The following is a 22,389-nucleotide window of genomic DNA, read 5'->3' as shown; positions in this document are numbered from 1 at the left end:
TGGGGGCCCCTTGTGACCTTGCTGTGGGCCGTGCAGGGCTCAGGGGCCGGGGCCCGTGCCCCCCCCCCCCCCCGTAATAAGCTGCCCACCGCTCTGTGCACTTTTCCGGTTGCCGGTCCTCGGAAGTGGTGGTTTTTATGTCAAATAAATGCAGGATTTGCTGCCGTCCTCTGACGCGGGGCGTTTCTCCCCTGAAGAGGTCGTTAGGACGTGGTGTCCAGAGGGGACTTGATGGAGGAGGGCCTGAGGGCCGGCCACTCTGCAGACGCTAGGAGGCCGCGTCTGCTGGGCACTGGGTAAATCTGCCAGTGTGAGTTCCGGTCAGCTGTGCCGTGGCCGAGCCCGCGGCCAGCTGTCAGCTCAGACCCCGGGGAGTGCTGGCCAAGGTCAGCCCCACGCCCCGTCAGGCTCCTCGGAGGAGGGTCCCCTTGGGCCCAGGACGGGAGCGGACCTGCTGGGGGGCGCTTGGGGGGCTGGCCTGGGGCGAACCCAAGGTCAAGACCCCGGAGAGCACAGACCCCGCACCGGGCGGAGCTGCCGGCAACGACCCTGCCGACCCACCACGGCATCAGGGTGTGGGCATGAAGGGTCTGGGCGCCTGGTGGGGCCCTGCAGGCAGGAAGGAGCCCCCCACGTGGGAGGAGGGCGACCCCTGCAGGATGGAGTCGGCGACTCATGGGCTGGTCTCCACGGCGGCTTCACGTGGGTGCCTCCCGTGACCGTGTCCTGAGCGGTGCGTCCGCCGGGAGACGCGCTCCCCAGGGCCGCACTGTCGGCGCTAACCTACCTGTTGGATGAAAACCCGGAATCTCGCCAGTCAGACCGTCTCCGCCCACTGCCCACTGCCCATCGCCCATCGGTCCGGGGCCGAGGGGTGTCGCCCACAGGCGTGTGTCAGGAAGCGCCCCCGGGAGGGCTGGGACACGCCCCGCAGACACCCTGGTTAAATCACGCCTCGACACGCGTGAGGCACAGAAGCTCGGAGAAGCTGGCGCTCCCTCCAAGTCGGCGGCGTCCAGCCCAGTGGCCCCCCGGCGGCCCCCTGGGGGGCAGGAGGAGCCTCCAGTGTCACAGACGGGCGCTGTGGGCAGTGTGCCCCTCCCCCACCTCACCGCAGGGCCCCCCTTCTCCAGACGGGGAGCCGGGACCCCAGGCATTTTCGACAGGTTGCCTCCCTCCCCCGACCCGGGTGTCTCTGACCTGCGGGTGCTCCCCTGAGAAGCACAGGAGTGCGCAGCTGGGCGGGTGACCTGCAGCCTGGGGCGGCCTCCACGCCTGTGGGGGGGGTGGGGGGACGTCAGGACACGTCCTGCCCCCTCTGTCAGCGCTCAGGCCCGGCGAACCCGGAGCGGCCGGGCCTCCTGCGTCGGCTCTGGCACCCGAGTCAGCACCGAGCGTGTCCCGTGGGGCCCTGCGTGCGTGCCGGTGCGCCTGCTGCAGGCAGGTGTGTCAGAGACCCCCCGGCCGTCCTGAAGCCCGAGACCCACGCTGCACCCCCAAAACGGCTCTCCCCTGGAGCACCTCGGGGGCGCGGCTCCCCTGACACTCCGTCTTAGGGTCCAGAGCCCAGGTTTGCGGGAAAAGACAGGAGCTGCCTCTCCCTGAGACCCAGGAGACCCAGCACCTGGAGGAGAGTCCAGGCCGTGCACCCGGTTACGGGGCTCCTGTCCCGAGCCTTGCCCTGAGTAACCGTGTGTCAGCGAAGCAGCCCCTTAGCCCGCCCGAGCCTCGGTGTTCTCGTCTGTGAAGTGGGTGCGAACCTGCTCCGGGACCATCAGTAAGTGGCAGGTTTCATCTCGTGGTGTCCACTGGTCTCAGCTCACGGGGCCCCCACCCCCCGATCCGTAAACGCCCCTCTGCTGGGCCTGGGCGGCCAGCGCCCCTCACTCTCAGCTGGTGTTTCGACCCCCGGCCATGAGGCCTGCCCCGCTGGACTCGGGGAGGGGGCCCGGTGGGAAATCGCTCTGCTCCCCGGGCTGGCGTGTGAGGCGACGCCCTCTGAACCGCCTCCTGTAAGACCAGCCCTGGACGGTCAGCGTGGGGTTGTCGGTGGCGGGCGACTCGGACGGCAGAGAGAGGCACAGTGTGAAGAAGAAGATGGAAATACACTTTTCCCGCCCCAAGAAAACCGCTGTTCGCTGTTTGGGAGTACTGATCTCCCTCCAACATCTCAGAAAACGATCGTAAAAAACCCACGAGATTGCCGAAACTGCTGGAAGTTGGGCCAGCGTCCCCCGGAGCGCGGCCTGTGTCGTGGGGCGTCTGGGCTGGGTATAGAACCGCAGCTCAAGGTCAGTTCCCGCAGCCGCGGGGACGCTGCTCCCTGTGGCATCTCCCCCCACCGTCCCCGCTCCCCCCCACCGACGGCGTGTCTGGCCTGTGTGCCCCGCCTCCCGTCCCCCCGCAGAGCCTCCCACCCAGACTTCCTCTCGGATTCTGGGTGCGGAGGTGGGGCCGGGCGGTGCCCAGCTGGGTGGACGCCCCGTGGGCAGGCTGAACAGTCCCGCATGCGATCTGCCCCCTCCCCCCATTGCCTGTGACTCCCATGGGGGCTGGGGTGCTATGGGCCAGGGGCTCGGGGTCACGCGCGTGGATGGCACGGAGCCCCCCACGGCCCCTACTGAGGCCGACAGCCCCCTGACCCGGGGGGGCAGGTGTCTCCCCTTTGGGTTTGGGACCCGGTCTCCACCCGAGGGTGCGTCCTCTGCTGTGGCTCTGCCCCCGCCCGTGACCCTGACAGCTCCTGGATCCCCCTGGAGCCCTCCCCAGCCCACTCCACTTAAGCTGCGCCCCGCTGACCGGCTCTGAGGATGACAGGCGTCCTTTGAAAACGCTGCCCGGCGTCCCCGCCCGCCCGGCGGTGCGTCCGCCGCGGCTCCTCTCCGCTGGGCTTCCCTCCCAGGCCGCCCCCTGGCCGCTTCCCACTCTTTCTGCGCCGGGAGAGCCGGGTTAGTGAGCCGGTGGCTGCTGGCAGCCTCTGCCCGGGCAGCAGCAGGCCGCCCTCCTGAGTCGGAGGCCCCGCAGAGGGGAGCCCACGGGTGTCCGGGAGCAGGTGGGAGGCGGGGCCCCGTTCTGCCACGCTCCGTCTGCAACAGGCAGAGCCTTGTGCGTGCGCGCGGGGGCGACGGGAGCCCAGGGCCGAGCTCAGGCCCCGAGGACCACCCGTCCGGAGCCTTTGTCCCACAGACGTGCCCCACCCCTCCCTGCCACCCCACCCCACACGCCTGCCAGGTATTTAAGGACACCTGTTCTAGCCGGGTGCTCTGCAGGTACGGGGCAGGGGGCGTGGCAGGGCTGACCCATGGTGGCCCACCTCCGTGGGGCGACAGGCTGCGACCTAGACCTCTGTCACCGCCGGTCACAGAGACGTGGAGCAGGGGGCAGGAGGGCCTGGAGCTTGGGGAGGGGAGGATCCCCAGGAGGACCAGCACCCTGGGCCCGGCACTGGGCCCCGGCTTCCACGAGGCTCCGTGAGCGCCCATCCACGCGCCTGGTGTGGGGAACGTGCTGCCCCAACGTGGGAGCTGTGGGGGCACGGCCAGGACCCCAAAGCCCACCAACCACCACCTCTGGCCCCGGAGCTCCGGGGCTGGGGACCCCCACCCCAGCGGGGCGCGTACCCCAGCCCTCTCCGCCCTGACACTAGGGGACACCCCCACTGCCCCTCGTCCAGAGAAGGGCAGCAGGAGGGCCCACCCTCCCCTGGGCTGGTGGGCAGGGCCTGAGGCCAGGGTGCCGCGGCGGCCTGTGCGCCCTTCACCGGCTCCCCCACCCCATTCTCCTTCCTCCGGGCCTGCACGAGGCCTGACAGAGCCGCCCAGAGCCGAGGGCAGGTTTGCCGACGACCAGCCCTGCCACGAAGGTGCCTTTATCCCCACAGAGGTTCACGCGGGTGCTCCCGGCTGACAGGAGCCGCCCCAGGACCGTCATTCCGTGTGTGTGTGTGGGGCGGGGGGGGCATACAGGCCAGTTATGGGCCGGGCCCGGGAGGGACAGGGGGCAGACGCTGTGCGGCCAGGGTGTCCGGCGGTGTGGAGCCGATGACCGTCTTCCTAGAGCAGGGGTGTCAGACTCACTGTCACCAGGGCAGTATCAGCCTCACGGTCCCCTTCTAAGGGCCGGATGTCATTTCAGGACCGTACAAATGTAACCACTCCTTAACTGTTAAGTGAGAGCTCAGTGCTGCCCCCGGGTAGAAACCAGGCGTTGGGCTGGGTAAAACATGGTGGGGGGCCGGATTCGGCCCGCAGGCCCTGTGTTTGCCACCTGTGTCCTGGAGGGACACAGGCTTGGGGGACCCAGACTTCCCAAGTCCATGCTCAAATCTGGGCGTTACTGGGCCTCACACCCTGGGGGGCACCCCAGGGACAACGCGGGGCCCCAGCCAGGGGCAGGTCCGAGAGCGGCCCCTGTGAGGGGAGGAAGGGCCAGACCGGCCCTGCGAGGCGCGGGAAGCGCGTCGGGGACGAGCACGCGGGTGGGGAGGCGGGAGATGGGGCAGGTGGGCGTGGGCAGAGCGGTCTGGGTCCCACAAGGAGACGGGGCCTGCCGCCCACCCTCGGGATGGGGGCCGCCGCTCGCGGGAACGATTCTCCCACGACCGCCGTGACGCCCAAACACACGCAGGGCCGAATCGAAGGGGAACAAGCACCAGGCTGGGAGCCGCGGCGGGTTCGCGCCTCCCGACGGCGGGGGGCCTGGGGGGATGCATGGAGGACCCCCCTGGAGCGTGAGCTGCTGGTCGCTGAGCCGGCTGCATGGGCGTCAGGGTGCCCCGCCGTCAGGCCCTCCTCCCAGAGGGCCAGGGTCACACCCCAGGGCCTCGGTTTCCCTTTGTCGGCGGGAGACGGGGAGGTCCCCGGGAGTCACCGAGGCTACCGCTGCTGGCGGGTCGGCGCCTCGCCTCCGCCCCGAGAGTGAGCCGGGGTCCAGCCGCCCCGTGTGTGTGGCCGCCCTGACGGAGACGCCTCTTTCAGAGTCGGAGATAAAACACAGGTGACGTCCTTGGATCCGGAAGGAGCGGCAGGTCTCGGGGGTCGCCCCGACGCCGCCTGCCTCTCGCTCCCCAGCAGACGCCGCCGCCTTGTGTCGGCCTGGGGGTCGGCGGCAATCCCCGGTCTTGGGGTCCGGGCGGCCTGGCTCATCGTTGAGCCCACCGTCCTGGGCCCTGTGCCGGTCACTCCCGAGTGGGGACGCGGCACACGGAGTGTGGACGTGGCCTGCATCAGGCTGCTCCGCACGTCTCCGGTGGCCCGGCTTACGTAATCTGAGCTACACCAGCTGTCACCAGCTCGATCGGGTTGGGGAATGGACGCGGCTGTCCTGGTGCAGCAGTGACCTTGGGCAGGCGGAGAGGTCGGCTCTGGAGAAAATCCTCCAGGAGCCGCCGGGACCTCTGGTTCCGTGAACGCTGGACGGTCCTCCGTCTCTTCACAGCCACCGGAGCCCCCTCCTCCCCGGCCTGCTCCGGACAGGTGCGCACACACAGGTCGCCGCCTCACGGCTCCGCTTTCAGCGGGTCCCAGCGCCCCGGGCCGCCGCCGGTCCCCTCTGCGCAGCCCCCGAGGGCGGACCGCCCTGGGGCCTGCGGGAGAAGCTCAGAGGGGGCCGGGGGCCAAATGCCTGGTCCCAACTACAGCAGGCAGCAGTCAGAAGGGAGCCTGGGGGGGCCGACAGAGCCTGCCTGCTCAGCCACCCCCCCACCAGCCCCTCCTCCTGAAGCTGCTGCAGGCAGGCTGGGGGACAGGGGTCCCGAGCCGCCCCTTGGCCCTTCCCAGCAAGCAGGACCCTGTCTGAGGCTCCCAGCATCTCTGACCTCTGCGGGGCGGGGGGCCAGCCCGGGGCTGCCTGGTGGCGAGCACCCCAAAGGTTTGGGTGGGAGGTGGGCAAGTGGGAAGATGGGGTTGTGGGTGGATGGGTGGATGGGTGGCTGTGTGGATGGGTGGGTGGGTGGGCAGGTGGATGGATGGATGGATGGATGATGGGTGGGTGGGCAGGTGGGTGGGTGGATGGATGGATGGGTGGATGATGGGTGGGTGGATGGATGGATGGGTGGGTGGGTGGATGATGGGTGGGTGGATGGATGATGGGTGGGTGGGTGGTTGGATAATTGGATGGATGGGTGGGCAGATGGATGGACAAGCAGATGGACAGACAGACGGCAGCATAGATGGACAAAGGGAGGCTTCTAAACAGGTCCCGGGCCTCCCAGAGAGGCCCTCTGTGAGCAGTGAGGGGGCTGCGTCTTGGCGGGGGCGTGGCTCCCCGGGAAAGCGCTCCGCGTGCTGGGCCTCGGCGGCTCTTTGCAGCGGCAGCCCCTCCCCCCGGGGCAGGACCCAGCTCCCGGGCTCACACCGTGCCCCCTTCCCGGGGGACGGCCACAGCCCAGCTCCTGCCTCTTCCTCGGACACTTGGGCACGCGGGAGGTGACTTCCTCCAGGGCGGGCCTCCCCAAAGGAAGCCGCGTCCCGTGTCTGAATGAAGGAACGTGTGGCTGTCCCCGCCCCGACCTGGCTCTGCCGCGGCTGCCGGTGCTGCCGCCAGCACGGCGCCCCCGCGCCCCCCAAACCGGCGGGGGCGCGCTGTTCTCTCCCCACGCTACGGCTGAAGGCGGCTGCCTCGCTTTCTCTGCCTCTCATGGAGCTCCCGTCAGTGTGTGGAAAATCACCCAAGAAAAATGATTGGAGTGGGTTTTCCTCCCCTCTCCTTACATCGCTTAGCCCTAATGAAATAATGAAGCAGGTAGCTCGCGACAACGGTGTTTTTATTTCTCTCCATCTAATCAGATTACCCGGGTTTGGAGTGTTTTCCGCGGCTGGCGCCGTCCAGCAATCAGGGCCAGAGACTGTCCCACTCCGTGGGCTGGGGGGCCGGGGGGGCCGGGGGGCAGCTCCCGGGCCGCTAATGAATCGCACTAATCAGAGAGCCATCTTGAAAATTAATGCATTCTACTGCAACTATTTAAAGAAAAAATAATTGCCGAGACTGTTCTCACTAAATTATGCTGTCTAGAAGTTGTAGCAAGAAAATTCAGTCTGATTTTTAAGACGTAATCTGGGTCCTGCAGGGTTTTCTGGTCCTCGGTGAGGAAAGGGTTTGGCGTGGAGAGGAAGGGATGGTGCCCCTTTCTTCCTGCGTCCGGGGTCCTGGGGGAGAAGGTGCCGGATCCCCAGGCTGCTCGGGAGGCCGGGGGCGGGGGAGGGGGGCGGGAGTAGGGGCTGCAAGGAGACCCCCCACCTCCTGGTCCCCTGACACAGACCCAGGTGCCCCCGCTGACCTGCAGAACATGACGGGAAGTGGCCCTCGGGGCCCAGGACAGAGGCTTGGGCCCTTGCAGTCTCCTCCCTGCCCCCGCCCCCCCACATCCCTGCCGGGACCTGGCGCCCACAGAGCTCCTGCTGCAGGCTTGCAGATGCACGGCATGGTGTGGGAGGCGTGGGCTTCTGAGACTCCCGGGGCCCTTCCTCCAGCTCCGCCCACCTTCTCCAGGGCGGGGCGGGCCTGTGGCTGGCGGAGGGTGTCGGTGAGGGGTCCCCCTGTGAGGGGTGGGCACTGTCGCCCCACTACTAAGCCGAGCCTCCAGCCCCCAACTTCCCTCCTCCCGGAATCCCCTGGGACCCCCTGGCCACGCAGGAAGGAGCAGGCCCAGGGCTGGACATGCCACAGAGAGCTCCCAGGTCCCCCCGCAGCGGCTGTGGAGGCCCCCTCGGGCCGGAGGCCCTGTGCTGTCCCGCCGGCTCGCTCCCCAGGAGCATCTGGGCATGTTCAGGCGGGGGGGGGGGGGGCGGGAGCAAAGTAAGTGTCTCCCGGGCACTCGGGGCGCCCCAGCTCGAGTTCCGGGTTCGTGCACACTTTCCCGGCCCCGGGGCAGCCAGCCCGGGCAGGTGAGCTCCAAGGGCCGCCATGCCCATCCCCCCGGTGCCCCAGCGTACCTGTCACTGGTCAGTGCACCACCCCGTCCGGGCTCCCCTGATTCCTCTGTGTCCCCAGGGCCAGCCTGTGACTGGGGTCCCGGAGGTGGGGCCCCCAGGGCACCCTTCGACCCCCAGCCCGCGGGGCCTTACCGCACCCGCAACGGGCCTGCGGCGGGCCTGGCTCAGTCTTCACGCGGCAGATCCTTCTGGGACCCTCAGGGCAGGTGGCCTGCCCCTGCCTCTGGGGGTCGGTGGGTGTGACCGTGTGTGGGGACCTGTGGATACGGGCGTACGTGTGTGTCTGTGTGATTAGCTGTGTGTGGCCTGACCCCTCTGTCACCAGCAAGATCGGGGACAGTCTGGGGACGTGTCCGTCTGGGCCAGAGGCTGCCGGAGAGCTGCCTCCCCGACCGTCCGGAAGGCCTCCCGTCCTTGGTGACTGCTTCCGAGGACGTGTCCCCAGCTCCCCCCTCCCCCCGGAGCCCCGCTGGCTCTGCCCCGGTGACTCATTCTCCGGGCGGCCGAGTAAAGCCAGTGGAGTCACGTGCGGACGGAGGGGAGGGCACGGCGGACTCCGAGGGGGCCGCGCAGCCTGCGCACAGCGAGGGCCGGGCCCGCGGCGGGCAGCCGTCCCCCCGCGTCCCCGGCCGATCGGCACGGCCTGTCCCCGTCCATCTGCCCGGGCCGGCTCAGCACGGCGTGTGCCGCCTCCGCCGCAGCGGCTGCCCGTGGACGCGCGCCAGGACGGGCTCCAGGACTCAGCGGGGCGTCCGGCGGCCCGGTTCCTCCGGTCTGGGGGCGGGCGAGCGAGGCGGGTGGGGGCACACGGAAGGTTCCACTGCGCCAGCGGTCGCCACACGCAACCATGTCCCCACGCCTGCCTCTGCCCGCCTGCGTTCCCCCTCCGTCCCCCTCGCCCGCCCCTCCCTGAGGCGTTCGCCCCGTGCTCTCCTGGGCCCCAGACCTCTGACCCCAAGGACCCTTGTCCTCGGCCACCCGAAAGTCCTCGCACGGGGAGGCCCGGAGCCCAGGAAGGAGCGGGTCGCCCTGCCCGGAGCCCGAGCCCCTGGGGTCTCCCCCGGTGCACGCTGGGGGCACGTGTGTGCGTTTGTGGATGTGTGCGGGGCCCAGCGTGTGTGCGTGTGTGTGTGTGCGTGTGCGAGGTGGGGGGTCTGGGACGGGAAGGGAGTGAGGCCCCAGCAGCCAGGCCGGCTGGGGCCCGGGCATCGGGGCTGCACTGTTGTCTCCGAGGCCCGGGCTGGACACACCTGCTCTCTCTCCACTGGGCCTGGGTGCAGGCGCTGGGGACACGGCCAGGAATATGACCCCTGGCCCTGGCCCTCCTGCAGAGCCCCTCGGGGCTGTGGCCATGGTCCCCGGCCCTCAGCCGCCGTCACTCAACACAGTCGCGCTTCGGGGACACTGTCCCCAGGCCGGGAGCTGCTCCCGCGTCTGGGCCGGAGGAGATGAAGTTGTGACGTGGGCATGAAAGGCCCTTTTGTCCCCGGGACGTGGCGGCCAGCCTCCGACCGCCCCCAGCAGGAAGTGGGCTCCGGCGGGGAGAGCCGGGCTCCGGACAAACAAAGGCGGTGTGTGCTCAGCTCCGGCCGGCAGCGCCCCCTGCAGGGCTGGCCCCCGCACACCAGGCCCCCGGCCCGGCCTGGCGGCAGGGACCGCGGCCAGGGCCTCCGAGGGTCTGCCCCTTCTGCGAGCGTGTCAGCCTGCCCGCTGCGGCCCAGGCAGCCCGGCCCTCCAGTGGTCCCACACGCGTGGCTGTGTGCACATGGGAGTGTGCATGTGTGTGGGTGTGGGGGTCATGTGTGCTGTTTCACACGGTCTGTGCATGGGGCACACGTGTGTGCCCATGTGTGCGAACCGTGTGGCTGCGGCAGGGGGAGGACGGGCCCCGTCTCCCAGCCTCAGGCCGCTAGGACCCTGTGCCCTCCCCGCTGCCTCCCCCTCCCACCCCCCACCCCCTGGACGTCTTCACCCACGTTCACCCGGCCGCCTCCCTGGCACGGCAGGGCCGGGCCCCTCCCCTCACGTCTGCTGGGTGCCGGCTCCTGGCCTCAGAGGCCTCAGGCAGCCTGGAGGCCCCCTGGCCGCACACACGTGCAGTGGCGAGCAGAGCCTGTGGGGGGTGCTCCGGCCCCCCCAGGAGCACCGCCCCACACCGCCCCCTCCGGGGGCGGGACCCCGTCCATGTCCCGGAGTCCCCCTGGCTGACCCCCCCTCTCGGGCTGCAGTGAGAAGGGACCGAGGACTGGGTGGGTGAGGCTCAAACAATGGACAGGTTTGCCTCCCGGCTCCGGAGGCTGGAAACGTGGGGCTGAGGGGTCTCCCACTGGGTGCCGGGTCGGAGCACTGTTCCTGGGTGGCAGACGGCCGATGTCCTTGCTGTGTCCTCGTGGGGCAGGGAGGGGACATGATAGGGGCTGGAAGGACACAAGTGCTCTCAGACCAGGACCCCCATGACCTCACTTACCCGGAACTGTGTCCCGTCTCCACGGGCACCCGTGGGTGGGGCTCAGGGCCTCAGCCTGGGACTCCAGGGGGACACAGGGCCGTCCACTGCAGGGCCCAGGAAGCAGCCCGTCACTGGGTGAGCAGCCGTGGGACAGCCTGCCCGCCCCTGTGGGTGTGGAGATGGCCCAGCTGGGCCAGCGGCAGGACTGGCCAGTGTGCGCACATGTCCCCCGACCCACCAGCTGCGCACCCGCGGGTCACACTGCTCACGCCAGGCCCCTGCCCCGTGGAGGTGGAGGCCCTGCTGCAGGAGGCCCCCTAGGTCTCCAGAACCGGCAGAACGGCTGGCCCCCCGGGTGTCCCCCCTCCGTCAGGCCCTCCCAGGGGGTGGCCCCAGGCCTTCCCTCCCGGCTGCCCCCCCCGCAGAGCTCCATCACCTGCCCCCTCCCCTCGGGCGAGGACGGCCGGCGTGGGCACAGAGTTGGCTCGTTGAGCACGGGGCAGACACATGGAGACATGTCTGTCCTTTGGACACCTGGACCCCAACTCTACAGTCCCCCCTTTTCCTGTGAGCCCCAGGTTTCCCGGCTCCGCAGCAGCGGGGTCCATGGGGGGGGGGCAGAGCAGGGCACTGCGTGTGGGTGTCGGCGACGTGACCTTGAGCTGAGATGCTCCCTGGGGCGCGTCAATGGGACCCGAATGCCCGGCCCTCCCTGGAGCCCCTCCTTCCACAGACCCCTCTTCCGCTCTAGTGCGGCCCTGCCATCGGGCGGGGGTGGGGTGCAGAGGCCAGCGCTCTGTCCTGGGGGAAGACGGTCCATCAGCCCCTCCCAGCAGCGTCGGGGAGGGCCCGGGAGGGAGGGGCGGGCTCTCTCCTGGGCGGCTGGCACTCCCTGGGCGGCAGGTGGCGGCCACCGGCTGTGCCCAGTCCTGTCTCCCACTCGACCCCCCGCCCCAGGTGACGAGGGCTCAGGGCCCTTGGTTTTGGGGCCCTGAGGTCGTTGCCCTGGAGCGGCATTGGGTCAACTGTGAGGCGGGGGGCGAGGGTGGGGGCGGGGTCACTGTGAGGTCCACCAGAGGGTCGGCCTGACTGCGGAGGGCGCCCCCGGGGAGGGCAGACTGTCCTGGCTGCATCCCGAGGGGCATCCTGACCGGGAGCTCCCTCCCTGGTCCCCAGGGGGTCCAGGCCAAGGACGGCACTGGGCCGTCCCTTCCAGGAAGGGGCCTGGCAGCAGCTCCCTGGGCTGTCCGCGCTGCCCTCGGTCACCATGGCCGGCAGCGGCACCGGACTCGGGCGGGAGGCTCACACAAAGCTGGGTGACCGGGGGAGGAGCGGTGACCCGGCGGCCGGGCTCTGCCGCCCCTGGGAGCCGGGCGGCCCGGACTGACCGACTGCTGTCTCCCGCCCCGCAGCCCGCATCATCAGGACCAAGCAGTGGTGCGACATGCGGCCCTGCCTGGAGGGCGAAGGCTGCGACCTGCTCATCAACCGCTCGGGCTGGACGTGCACGCAGCCCGGCGGGCGCATAAAGACCACCACGGTGCGTAGCGGGCAGGGCGGGCAGGGCGGGCCTTGTGGCGTGGCCTGTGGGGGACAGACCTCACACCAGCAGTGCCCGGGCGGGAGGAAGCTGGACGCCACCAGCCCCTCATCCTCCCAGACCCCCACACCTCCCTCCCCGAGGGGCTGCGTCCATCTGTCCCCAGCCACCCCAGCCGTCCCCAGCCGCCCCAGCCGTCCCCAGCCATCCCCAGACGTCCTATCCCATCAGATGGTCACTGTGTGGGGTTGGACAGAGCGGCCCCCCAGGCTTGCTGGACAGAAGCGAGGTCTGCGCCCCCCCGGGAAAGATCACTGATGGGCGTCCTCTGGTCTCGGGGGGAGATGTTGGAGCACCCCCCCAGCTGCCCCGCCCCACAGAGGGGCTTCAGGGGTCTGCCCCCAGGGAGAAGGGTCCTCTAAAGAGACAGGACTGGGGAGGCTCGGGGTTGACATCCAGGCCTGTCCCCCTGCCCAGGCTCTGCGTGATGGCCCTTAGGACAGAGAAAGAGACCCCAAAGGGTTGTGGGGTCCTGTCCAGGATTCCCGCCACAGGGTCCCGGGAACTAGGGGGCCTGGGCCCTTGCAGAGGGTCCGCGGGGAGCGCACAGGACAGGAGGGATTGTCCCCCGCTTCTGGGCCCAGCAGCCTCTGCGGGAGAACTCGGACAAGCAGTTGCACCATCTGGTCAAGAGACCAGGTGGGCGCGGCCACCACAGGAGAGCCCCGGAGCCCCCCGTCCCCACCTCAGGACAGGCTGTGGCGTGGGGGCCCCGGCCGAGGCTGCACCCGGGCCAGGCCACCCTCTGCCGGACCCTCGTTGGTCGGAGGGCTCGGTGTTCGTGGGGCTTTGGGTCCTCGGCACCCGGGGGTGGCCCGGGGGGCCCGCTGGGGCCCAGCGGCCATGGAGAGCGCCGAGGGCAGGGCCAGAGCCTCGCGTCTGCGCTTGTCTGTGCTCCACGTAGAGGCCAGCGATCCCGTCGCCACACCCGCTGGGTGTGCTGGCCCGCCAGCTGGATGTCTGAGGGGCGCCTGGGCCCGGGGTCCCCTCTGCGCTCTGCCGCCGCAGGGCAGGGACCTGGAGACGAGTGGACCCTGTGCCGCGTGGCCACCGCCACCCTCAGACCCGGGGGCCCCGCGAGCGCATCCGTGTGGGGTCGTCCGCAGGCCCAGGGCAGCCCCGGACCAGGAGAGCTCGCGGGGACAGGGGCCTTTGAGCGAACGCCCGGAGGAGGTGAGGCTCAGAGCAGGAGGCTCCGGATGGCCGGCCACGGTCAGGGGCTTGGGGGCGTGGCCACAGCAGCGGTCAGGCCTGCCCTCGAGGCTCAGGTGGGACCCCCGTGTGAACTGAGGCTTTGCCTCTCCACTGGCCCCAAGCCCTGCCCGGCTCCCTGCGTGCTGCACCCCAGCCCCACAGAGGTCCTGGGGCCTGGCTGCCCGCATTGGGTGGGGCAGGGGCACCCAGCCACCACGCACAGCCCCTCGGTGGGCCCAGCCCCTCCCCATGGGAACACCTCTCCGGCCCTTCCTTCGCTCCGAGCACCGGCCGAGACTGGAACCCACTCACCCCCTCGGCCTCATGGGCCTCGGGGCTCACAGCCATGGACAGTGCACCTGGGAGGGGCAGGCGACCCCGGACGGCCTGCGGTCGGTGGGCCCTGGAGCCGGGTGTCCATCTGCTGGGTCTGCCTGGCCCTGCAGCCCCCCAGCCCTCAGCTCAGAAGATCCGGCCTCTGACCGTGCTCCAGGCGCAGGACGGACACCTGCCACACCTGGGCAGGTCAGGGGGCGGTGCTCACCCTCAGGGTCCTCGACACCCCAGAGGGGACACCGCTGGCCCTGGGAGGCACGGCCCCCTCCCCCGGGCGGAGCGAGCCCGGCCGAGCTGGGCGGCCTGTCTCCCAGGAGCGGGGAGGGTGGGTCCCGCGGAGCAGCAGAGGGGGGACACAGGGGGGACCGGTGTGCTTGGTTTCTCCACGAGGACCTGCGAGGGGCCTGCGGCTCTGACGGAACCCCTGGCCCTGTGGAGGGGGGGCGGCAACCCCCTTTCAAAGCTCCCTCGAAAGGCTGGTCGAGCTCTCGGCCCAAACACCCAAACACCTCACCCCTCACCACCGGGGCAGACAGACCCGGTTTCAGACCCGATTTCAGACCCGCATCCTGACTCTCAGGCGGCAGATCAGCGCCGAGGGCTTCTCGTCGGCCGTAAATGGTTTTCTGGAGGATGGGCTGTCGGGGGCCTCGGGGTGGCTCAGCCTCCGGGCTGCCGGTTCCTTCCCCGTGGCCCGGGGCTCCGCCCAGCTCTGCCCTCCAGCCACAGCCACGCCTGCAGGGGACAGCCTCCGTCTCCACCCTGTCACCCTGGTCCACGGGGGCGGTGGCTGCCCACTCCTCTGGGCCCCCCGACTGAGCCCCTGGGGGGCAGACTCGGGGCCTCAGGGGTCCCGCTTCCCGGCCCCTCTCCCAGGGCCCCCCCAGGCGTGCATGGTAGACGGACCGGTCCCCTGTTGGACCCCGTGCGGGCCCAGACACGCGCGGATGTTCGAGTCTACCCGGCCACCAGCCACCGCTTTGCAAAGCGCAGCCGTTCACCCTCCATGGTGGTCCTGAGGTTAATGTAGCAGATCAAGGTCAGCCTCGAGGAGGAGGAGGAGGAGGAGGAAGACTCGGGGCGAGAACCTCGGAGTCCGAGGGCGGGGCCTGCGCCGAGAGGCACGTGGACCCCGGGCAGGTGCCGTGCCGGGAGGACCCGGACCCGAGTCTCTGCTGCTGGTCCAGGCTCTGGCTCCTCCCCTCTATGCCCCGTGGACCCTCGTCTGCGTCGGGCAGGACAAGCCTGGGGGGCACTGCAGGCTGAGCCCAAGGTCAAGAGCACCGTCCCCCCGGCCCCCGATGGGGGAGGCTCCCCGAGTGGGAGGAGGGAAGGAAGCCGGGTCCACACAAGGAGCGGAACCTCTTCCCGCCAGCCCAGCCCTCCTCTCCACCGAGGTCAGCGCCCGCACGTGCCGGTGCTGGCGTTCTGGAACATTCTGAGCGGTGCTCACCCCAGCACACTTGGCCACGTGAAGTGCCCTGAGCGGGAGCAGACCCCCAGATGGAAACCCATGTTCAAACTGGCTGTGAGGCCCACACTGGAGTTCCGTGCTGCGAGGGGACCCCGGTGGGGGCCAGGAGAGTTCCGGGGCGTCAGGACGGGGCTTCAGGGGAGCCCTGACTGCAGAAGCACACCTCCCAGAGCGGAGCCACTTTCTCTAAGTTAGAAAATAAACCCGACAGGAGACGAGGCAGGTCAGCGCGAGCTGGGGTCTGGAGTGATTCACGCATGCGTGTGCGCAGTCAGTGTGTCGACCGCCGAGTCCGGACGACGTGATTACACGGGTGGTTTTCTGGGGGAAATCAGCAGAAATAACTAAGGAAGGAGAAAAACGCTGCCACTCTCCAGCGGAAATTCCAGACTCAGGTTCAACGGGCGCACGCTTGGAAACGTTGACTGTAGGTGTTTTTTCCCAAAATACTGGAAAATGCGCCAGTTTTCTTGACGGACGAGTGAGGCCCAGAGGCCGTGGGCCGGGCACGATCGCCCAGCACAGCGCCCGAGAGGCCCGTGCACCTGGCAGTTTGGGGGTTTGCTCGTGAATCGGGGGGGCCCTGCCCCCTGGAATTGCCCTCTCCTGGGGCGGAGGTGTCGGGGGCCGCCGGTCGCCCGTGCCTGCAGAAAGCTGCAGCCCACCGCAGTCTGCCGTCCTTGGAAGGAACAAAACCACCGCCCCCGGCGGGTGGACACGAGAGGTCAGAGCACGCGTGAATGTTCCAGAGTCGCAGGCGAATAAAACACGACGTGTCCGAACCCGGGAGAAGTCGCAGGAGGACACCGGACTCCCTCCCAGGAACCATCAGCCGGGCCAGAGCGGTGCCCCCGGCAGACCTGGGTGCCCGCGGGAGCAGGTGGGCCCTCTGGAGCCGGGCGTCCCCCAAGACCTGAGCCCACCCACTGCACCCTGGGGCCGGCGGGCCCTCGGCTGTCCCCGTGACCGCCTACCTGTGGGCACTTCCGGCAGAGGCCACCACGTGAGTGTGCGGTTGAGCAGGTACAACCGTCACTGCTTACAGACGAGCTACGCAGGTGCGGCTCCCCGGGGGGCCCGCCAGGTGCCCCGGGAGGTGATGGCGCAGTTGAGGGAGTGGGACCCATGAGGGTCCCGGGGGGTCTGCGCGTGCGTGCAGCTTCCAGCTGCACAGCTGCAGACAGGCGGCGGCCGAGACCAGAGGCCAGCGAATCCGCCCCCCTTAGCCATCGGTGCAAATAAAGCTTTACCGGCAGGCAGCCTTGCTCGTCCACGTGCCTGTCGTTAGGGACGCGTCCACGCTGCCGTGACGGAGCCCAGTCCTGGCGGGAGAGACCCGCGGCACGGCCCCTCCCGGCACGGCCCCTCCCGGCACATGTCCGCCAGCCCCGCCGGGACCGGCGCGCGCCCACCGCGTGCACACCTGCCTCCCGCCGCCCCTGCAGCTGCGAGCACACGCCGCGGACCAGAGCCGGTGCTGGCGGGTGGCCTCCTCACTCCCGGGCGCGTCCAGCGGTTTTAGGTCAGACCGAAGTGAGCAGACAGGAGGGGAGAGGGCTCCGGGAGCAGCCGCCGCAGACGTGGGACACCCCGAAAGCCTGTGGTGAGAGGGGCCGGCCCCCACGGGGACCTTGGCAAAGCCTCACGACAAGAACCCTGGGAGGACCGAAGAGACAGAGTGCGACCTCCGTCATGTCTCAGTGGCTTCTCAGACGTCATGAATGACGTCACGTGTTTTCTCCAAGTGCCAGTCACGGTGTGCGGGAGGGCTCTGGACGGTGACCCCCCGCCCACATGTCTACCTCCTGCTGGGGAGGACGCAGTGGACCGGGCCAGGTGGCGGCTGCCTGGCCCGAGTCTGCATCCCGCCGCCCACCAGTGTCGGCGTCGCTGGAGGCCGGCACCTGGCGGAGTGGGGACCGCAAGTTCCTGGAACTCGACGTGGGGAAGGACAGCCACAAGGAGCATGACGCGAGTCCCCGTCAGGGGCGGTCGGGGCTGAAACACGGCCGGGGCCACCCGTCGGGCGCAGCAGCGGCTCTGGCGTCCTCCCGGGGCTGCCGGTGGGAAGGTGGCCTCGCCCACCTGCGTGGGAGGGGCTGGGCCGACCCATGTCCATTGGGGGGGGAGCCTGAGGGTGCACCTGCACCTCACCCTGCCCCCAGGACACTGCGGCAGTTCCAGAAAGTCCAGCCAGAGTCACCTGCGACCCAGCGTTCCTACTCCTGGGGGCATCCTGGGTGGGGCTGCTGAGAGCTGTGTCCACGCAGACACTCGCACACACGTGTCCTGAGAGCCCAGAGGGCAGCCGCTGGGGTCCAGCTGCTGGTGCGGGGCAGCCACCCCAGGGAGTGCTACGCAGCCAGGAAAAGGGGTGAAGAGCGGGCGCTTGCTGCGGGGGAGGGGCCGGAGAGCTGCGGTCCGGCGAGGGCAGCAGACACGCACAGGCCGCTCCATCCTGTGCCGGCCCGCTGCTAGGAAACCTCCGGGGGAGGTGGGGGCGGGGACGGGTGTGAGGCCTCGTTGCGGGGGGTGACAGGGCTCTGGGTGACTGTGTCGGCGGTCGCACAGCTGTGGACAGGCTGCCCGCCCCTGCGCCGACCCTTCACGGGTCGGGGTGTGTGCCGTGGGAGCCTCGTCTCCGGGACCCACGCTGCTGGGGACAGACAGACGCAGCCCTGGGCCGGCGGGCCTGGGCCGGCGAGCTCCCTCTGATCTGCAGGCGACTGGCGGACCTGGCAGGGGTGACCTCCCCATCCCCGCGTGGCTGTTGCCCGTGAGAGTGGACCCAGGAGGCGGCCTGGGGAGGGGCTTCAACCCGGAGCTTCGGGAGCCCCTGGCCCACCCGTCCCCACTGCTGCTGAGGGCCTGGGCTCCGCCGGAGAGGTCCTGACGCCGCCTCCTCCCGTCGGCTCTGTGTTCTCCGCGTCCCCTCGATCTCGTTGCCTGTGACTGGGGACAGGAGTCCGCCTGGAGCCGCAGTGGCCGCGGCCGAGGTCCCCCAGGCTGCTGGGGCAGCTGCGGCCACCAGTGTGGGCTGGAGCAGACGTCGAGGGCTGAGCTGCCCGGGGGGCCCAGCCAGGGGACACGGAGAACACAGCTGCCAGGCCGCACACGGAGCCCGAGCCGCCCCGGGCAGCGCCCCCCTGAAGTGCCGCCCGGACAGCCGGGGTCCCAGGGACAAGCGGGGCTGCGGGGGGTGGTGACCAGCCCAGCCGCGGAGCCAGAGGGGGCCTGCCAGGTGGGCCCGCGCCCGTGGCGTCCCCGTGGGGCGTGGCAGCTGAGAGGCAGGAAGACACTCTGGTCCCTGCCGGGCCCCCACCAAGGTCACGGGCAGGGCTGAGCTGCTCCGAGGATGAACCCTGAGGGGCTGGGGGCTGCTCCTGCCCGCGTCCCGGGTGTCGTGAGACCCAGCCCGGGACCCGCCTGCGGAGTCGATGGGGCCCAGCTGGAGGGCCCCCACCCACCTGCTCGGGGCCGAGTGGGGGGGTTCCTTCTCAGGCAGAGGAGCTGTGGAAGGGTGCTCTGTGAAGGGGAGGGCGGCTGTCACGTGGGAGACCTGCTAAGGGGCCGTACCTCGAAACCCCGAGAGTGAGCAGGGACTTGGCCGTGAGCCCCGGGTTCCGGGTCGGTTGGGGGAGGGGCTTATCGTGGTCGGAGGGGAGCCAGGACCTGCCCTGGATGTCCACGTCGCAGACACCCGGTGGCGGGTAACTCTTGGCGGGAAAGTGCTCGTCTTCAGTGGGCTGCGCCCCCCCCCAGACCCCGGCCCCTCCCTGGGCAGACCGAGTGTTCGCAGCCCTGCAGGCTCCCAGGGGGCCCTGCCGGGGGACCCCACGCTCACCGAGACTCGCTGTGGGACCTGAGCCGGGAGCCGGGTCCGCCCCACAGACGAGCTCACGGGCGGGAGGGCCTCGCGCAGGGGTGCCGGGCCGCCCTCCGCGGGGGCTGCCCCTCGCACGGGCCGCTCCGGGGACAAGGGGCCTGTGCGCGCCCAGGCTGCAGCGCCACCGGCACGCCCGCTGCTCGAGAGCGGAGGTGGGGCAGCGGGCGCAGGCCCACGGTGAGTCCTCGGGACCGGGCAGTGCCTTTTCCTTGAAAGCAGGGGCTGCCGGAGAAGGAACATGTGGGGGGTGGTGACTGCTGGGTTCCTAAAGCTCTCAGACCCCCTCCCCTCGCCCCCCGCACTGTGCGTGCACGTCCCGGGGGAGCCTCCTTCTGGGGCTCCCACAGCTCTGCCCGGGCCCCCAACGCCCCCGCCCCCACTCGACCTCCAGGGCCGGGTGTGGCTGTCAGGGGGTCGGGCACCTGCCATGTCATTCCCGGTCCCACTGTCCTCTGCTGGCCAGGACCGCAGCAGGGGGCACAGACGCAGAGTCCAGGAGGAACCTCGGGGAGGCTGCGCTGGCACCCCCGGGCTCAGCCGGTTCCCACTGGGGGGCGGGGGCGGGGGCTCCCGACCGGCACCAGCCCCAGTCTTTGGGACGTGAGCCCGGAGCTTTGTCCGGGCCTGGGTCAGGGTTGGGCGGCGCCTCGGTGACCCTAGTCATGTGGCCCCTGACGAGGAGGGCCAGCAGCTCCCGGAGCCAGCGGCCCAGCAGGGACACGGACGGGAGGGGGCCAGGCACGGGGCTCCGGGGGTCTGCGGCTTCCCGGCCCTCCTTCGGAAGGTACTTCCGCCGCCGCCCCAAAGCCGTGACATGGGGCCTGTCGTTCCAGACCTGACAGCTGTTAGCTGGCTGCTCCGCCGCGGTCCCCGGGCTCCGGGATGCCGGGCACCCCATAGACCAGGGACAAGCCCGCCCCCCCAGTTCCATGGGGTTCCGGGGGCACCACACACACCTCCCCCCGCTCTGTGCGGCTTGAGCGCCTGCTGTGTGTGGGGGGCGGGGGCAGCGGGGGGCCCCGTGAGGGAGACCTGTGGAGGGGACCGGACCCCCACCCCGGCCGGCCTGTGCCCTCTCATCCTCGTGTGCGAGGGGGTCCCCCCCAGGGCACGAAGGGAGGCAGGTCCCCCTCTAGTTCCATGCCCCGGAGGACGTCACCCGGCATCTGTCCAGGGCACCGCTGTGCCAGCCAGGCCAGCCCGGGGGCGTTCCCGACGAGGACCCGGCATGTCGGGGGCGCTGACCGCTCTCTCCTGTCTGTTTGCCTCTCAGGTCTCCTGACAGACGCAGCCCCCCAGGGGCCTGCGAGGGGCCGCGGCTGCCCGGAGAGGCCCCACCTTGGCGAGGCCACACCTGGGCCAGGCCGCCCCACCACGGATGCTCCCCGCTCTCGGCCGTCGGCCCGCCCTCCGACTCCCCTCGGCCCGACACGGACAGCCCACGCCCCGGGCCGCCTGCGCTGAGTCTGTCGGCTGCAGAAGGAGTCGGCCTGGGACGCAGGGGGGCCCCCGGGGCCCCGGGAGCCCAGCCTCGCCCGCCCTTCCTGGCCGGACACTGGCGGTGCCCCCCGCAGAGGACCAGGACGCGGACGCACAGGAGGAGGCCGAGGCCGGAGCGGCGAGGACAGCGCCGGCCGGGAGACGGACTCTGGGGCGCGGACGCGGCCTCTCCCTGCGCCCGGACTGTCTGAATCACTTTTATTTTCTTACCCTGTCAGTATGTACTCGATAGACCAAAGAGCAAATCTATTTTAACGTGGACGCGCCCCCAGGCCCGCGGCCCCGGGGCCGACGGGGGCGCCAGCCGGGCGGAGAGGGCGGCTGCGGCAGAGGCGCCCACCACACGGACACCGCGGCGCGCCCTGAGCCGGCCGAGCCGCCGCCGGAGGACGGCGCCGCCCTGCGGGACGGACACGGGGGCCATGGCCTCACGCGGAGCCCGCCCACCGCCGCCCCAGGCCACGGATGGCGGCCCGCCCGCCCGCCCCTCTGTACGTAGATGGACCCGACGGTACTAAACGCGCTGTTTTAACCGGTTAGACTCGCCTCCACGCCCCGTCCCCGGTAGCGGGGTGACCCAGTACTCGCCACGAGCATGTTGGGCCGGTCTCCCCGGACCGCCGCCTCATCCGACGCACCATTTAGCTCCCGAAAGCCAATTAAAGGAAACTGAAGTAACACTCGTTTGAAAGAGATCATTAAATGTATTTTGCAAAGCCTAAAGTTATATATTTAACAGTTTTTATATGTTGTATATTTGTAGAAAATCCTATTTAACAATCCACGGGGTGGCCCTGGCCGAGGCCACGTGCCCCCGGGGGCCTCGGGGGCGGCGCGGCGGGCAGGACGGGGCGGCGGGTGAGCGGAGGGCGGGGGGCGCCCGGGCAGGCCGAGTCCTGGCGCCTGGACCCTGTGCAGAGCCGGTCCCCTCGGCCTCTGTCTTGGTGGCCACTGTGTGTACAGAGCTTGGATGTCACCTCTCCCGGAGGGCCGTGTCCCCCTCCTCAGCCGTCACGTCCACAGACCCTGAGGGCAGCGGGCCGCCCCTCCCTCCGTCCCTGCCCGGACACCCCGACTGTCCCCCCCCCGGTCTCCACGGCAGGAGGTCGGGGCGCGGGTCTGGGCCTCGGCACGCAACTCGGCAGGAGCCCCGCCTCCCGAGCCCTCCCACCTGGGAGGCGGACCACCAGGCCCCACGAGGGGGCACCGCCGTGTCCCTCGCTGCCCTGGCCCTGCCCTGCCAGGCCCCTCCGTCTCCCGGAGTCCCGGGGACGCATACTACCTACGAGTCCGATTAACAGGCGTGTTATGCTAGTTCTCTGCTACTAAACAGAAGGGGGAAATTACTATATAGCCACTGTTCCCGCCACCTGTAGACTAAACATAGGACAGGAATCCATTTATTTAAGATCCGTCCCAGCGTCTGCGAGTATTTAAGTTACCTTTCAGCCACCACAGACTTCGGCATGTGTCTCGGCGTGCAGGCACCGGTGGAGGGGCGGCCCTCTGGGCAGGGCGGCGGTGGCGGCGGGGAGTCCGCCCGGGGCGCTGTCCCCGGCGGCCGGCCGGGCAGGAGGCCCGCGGAGGCCGGAGCAGCCCAGACGTCCCGGCCGGGGCGGCCGCCCCCCTCTCGCCTGCTGCTTCCGATGGGGAGTGTAGCCACCTTCGAGGGCAGAGGCCGGGAGATTTGAGATGTTACAGCCATTTCTTTTCTTGTTTTACAGTATTCGATTTTGTGTTGATTCAGCTAAATTATGAAAATAAAGGAAAAAACCCTTTGATAAGCATGGCTTCTGTTCGCTGGCCCGCAGTGCGGTGGGGAGAGGGGCTGAGGCCGGCGTGGCTGGTGGCGGCCACGGGGACAGAGGGCGGAGGTCGAGTGATGAGGGGACCCTCCTTCCCTCTTGGGCGCCAGCTAGCTGTGGGGGTATGGGGGGGGCCACAGCCACTCGGACTGAGAGGCCGAGAGACCCGGGGAGGGGGGTCCCAGCGGGAAGTGGGAGCGGGTGGATGGGAGGG

General features: G+C 70.0%; 1 protein-coding gene across 2 annotated transcripts in view; it reads left to right on the top strand.

Moving 5' to 3' along the window:
• Window positions 1-22,131, top strand: part of TAFA5 (TAFA chemokine like family member 5) — a 91,250-nt gene extending 69,119 nt beyond the window's left edge. For both annotated transcript variants that reach the window (XM_045834963.1, XM_045834964.1), the window contains exons 3-4: window positions 11,793-11,920; window positions 20,144-22,131. In XM_045834963.1, coding sequence (XP_045690919.1) covers window positions 11,793-11,920; window positions 20,144-20,152 — 137 coding nt within the window. In that variant the 3' untranslated portion in view covers window positions 20,153-22,131. The remainder of the gene's footprint in view (window positions 1-11,792; window positions 11,921-20,143) is intronic.
• The last annotated feature ends 258 nt before the right edge of the window (window positions 22,132-22,389 follow it).

The sequence above is a fragment of the Phyllostomus hastatus genome, unplaced genomic scaffold, assembly GCF_019186645.2.
Source record: "Phyllostomus hastatus isolate PE091 unplaced genomic scaffold, TTU_PhHast_1.1 phas_contig_198, whole genome shotgun sequence".
In the NCBI taxonomy this organism is placed as follows: Eukaryota; Metazoa; Chordata; class Mammalia; order Chiroptera; family Phyllostomidae; genus Phyllostomus; species Phyllostomus hastatus.
This window is presented reverse-complemented; position numbering and strand designations above follow the sequence as displayed.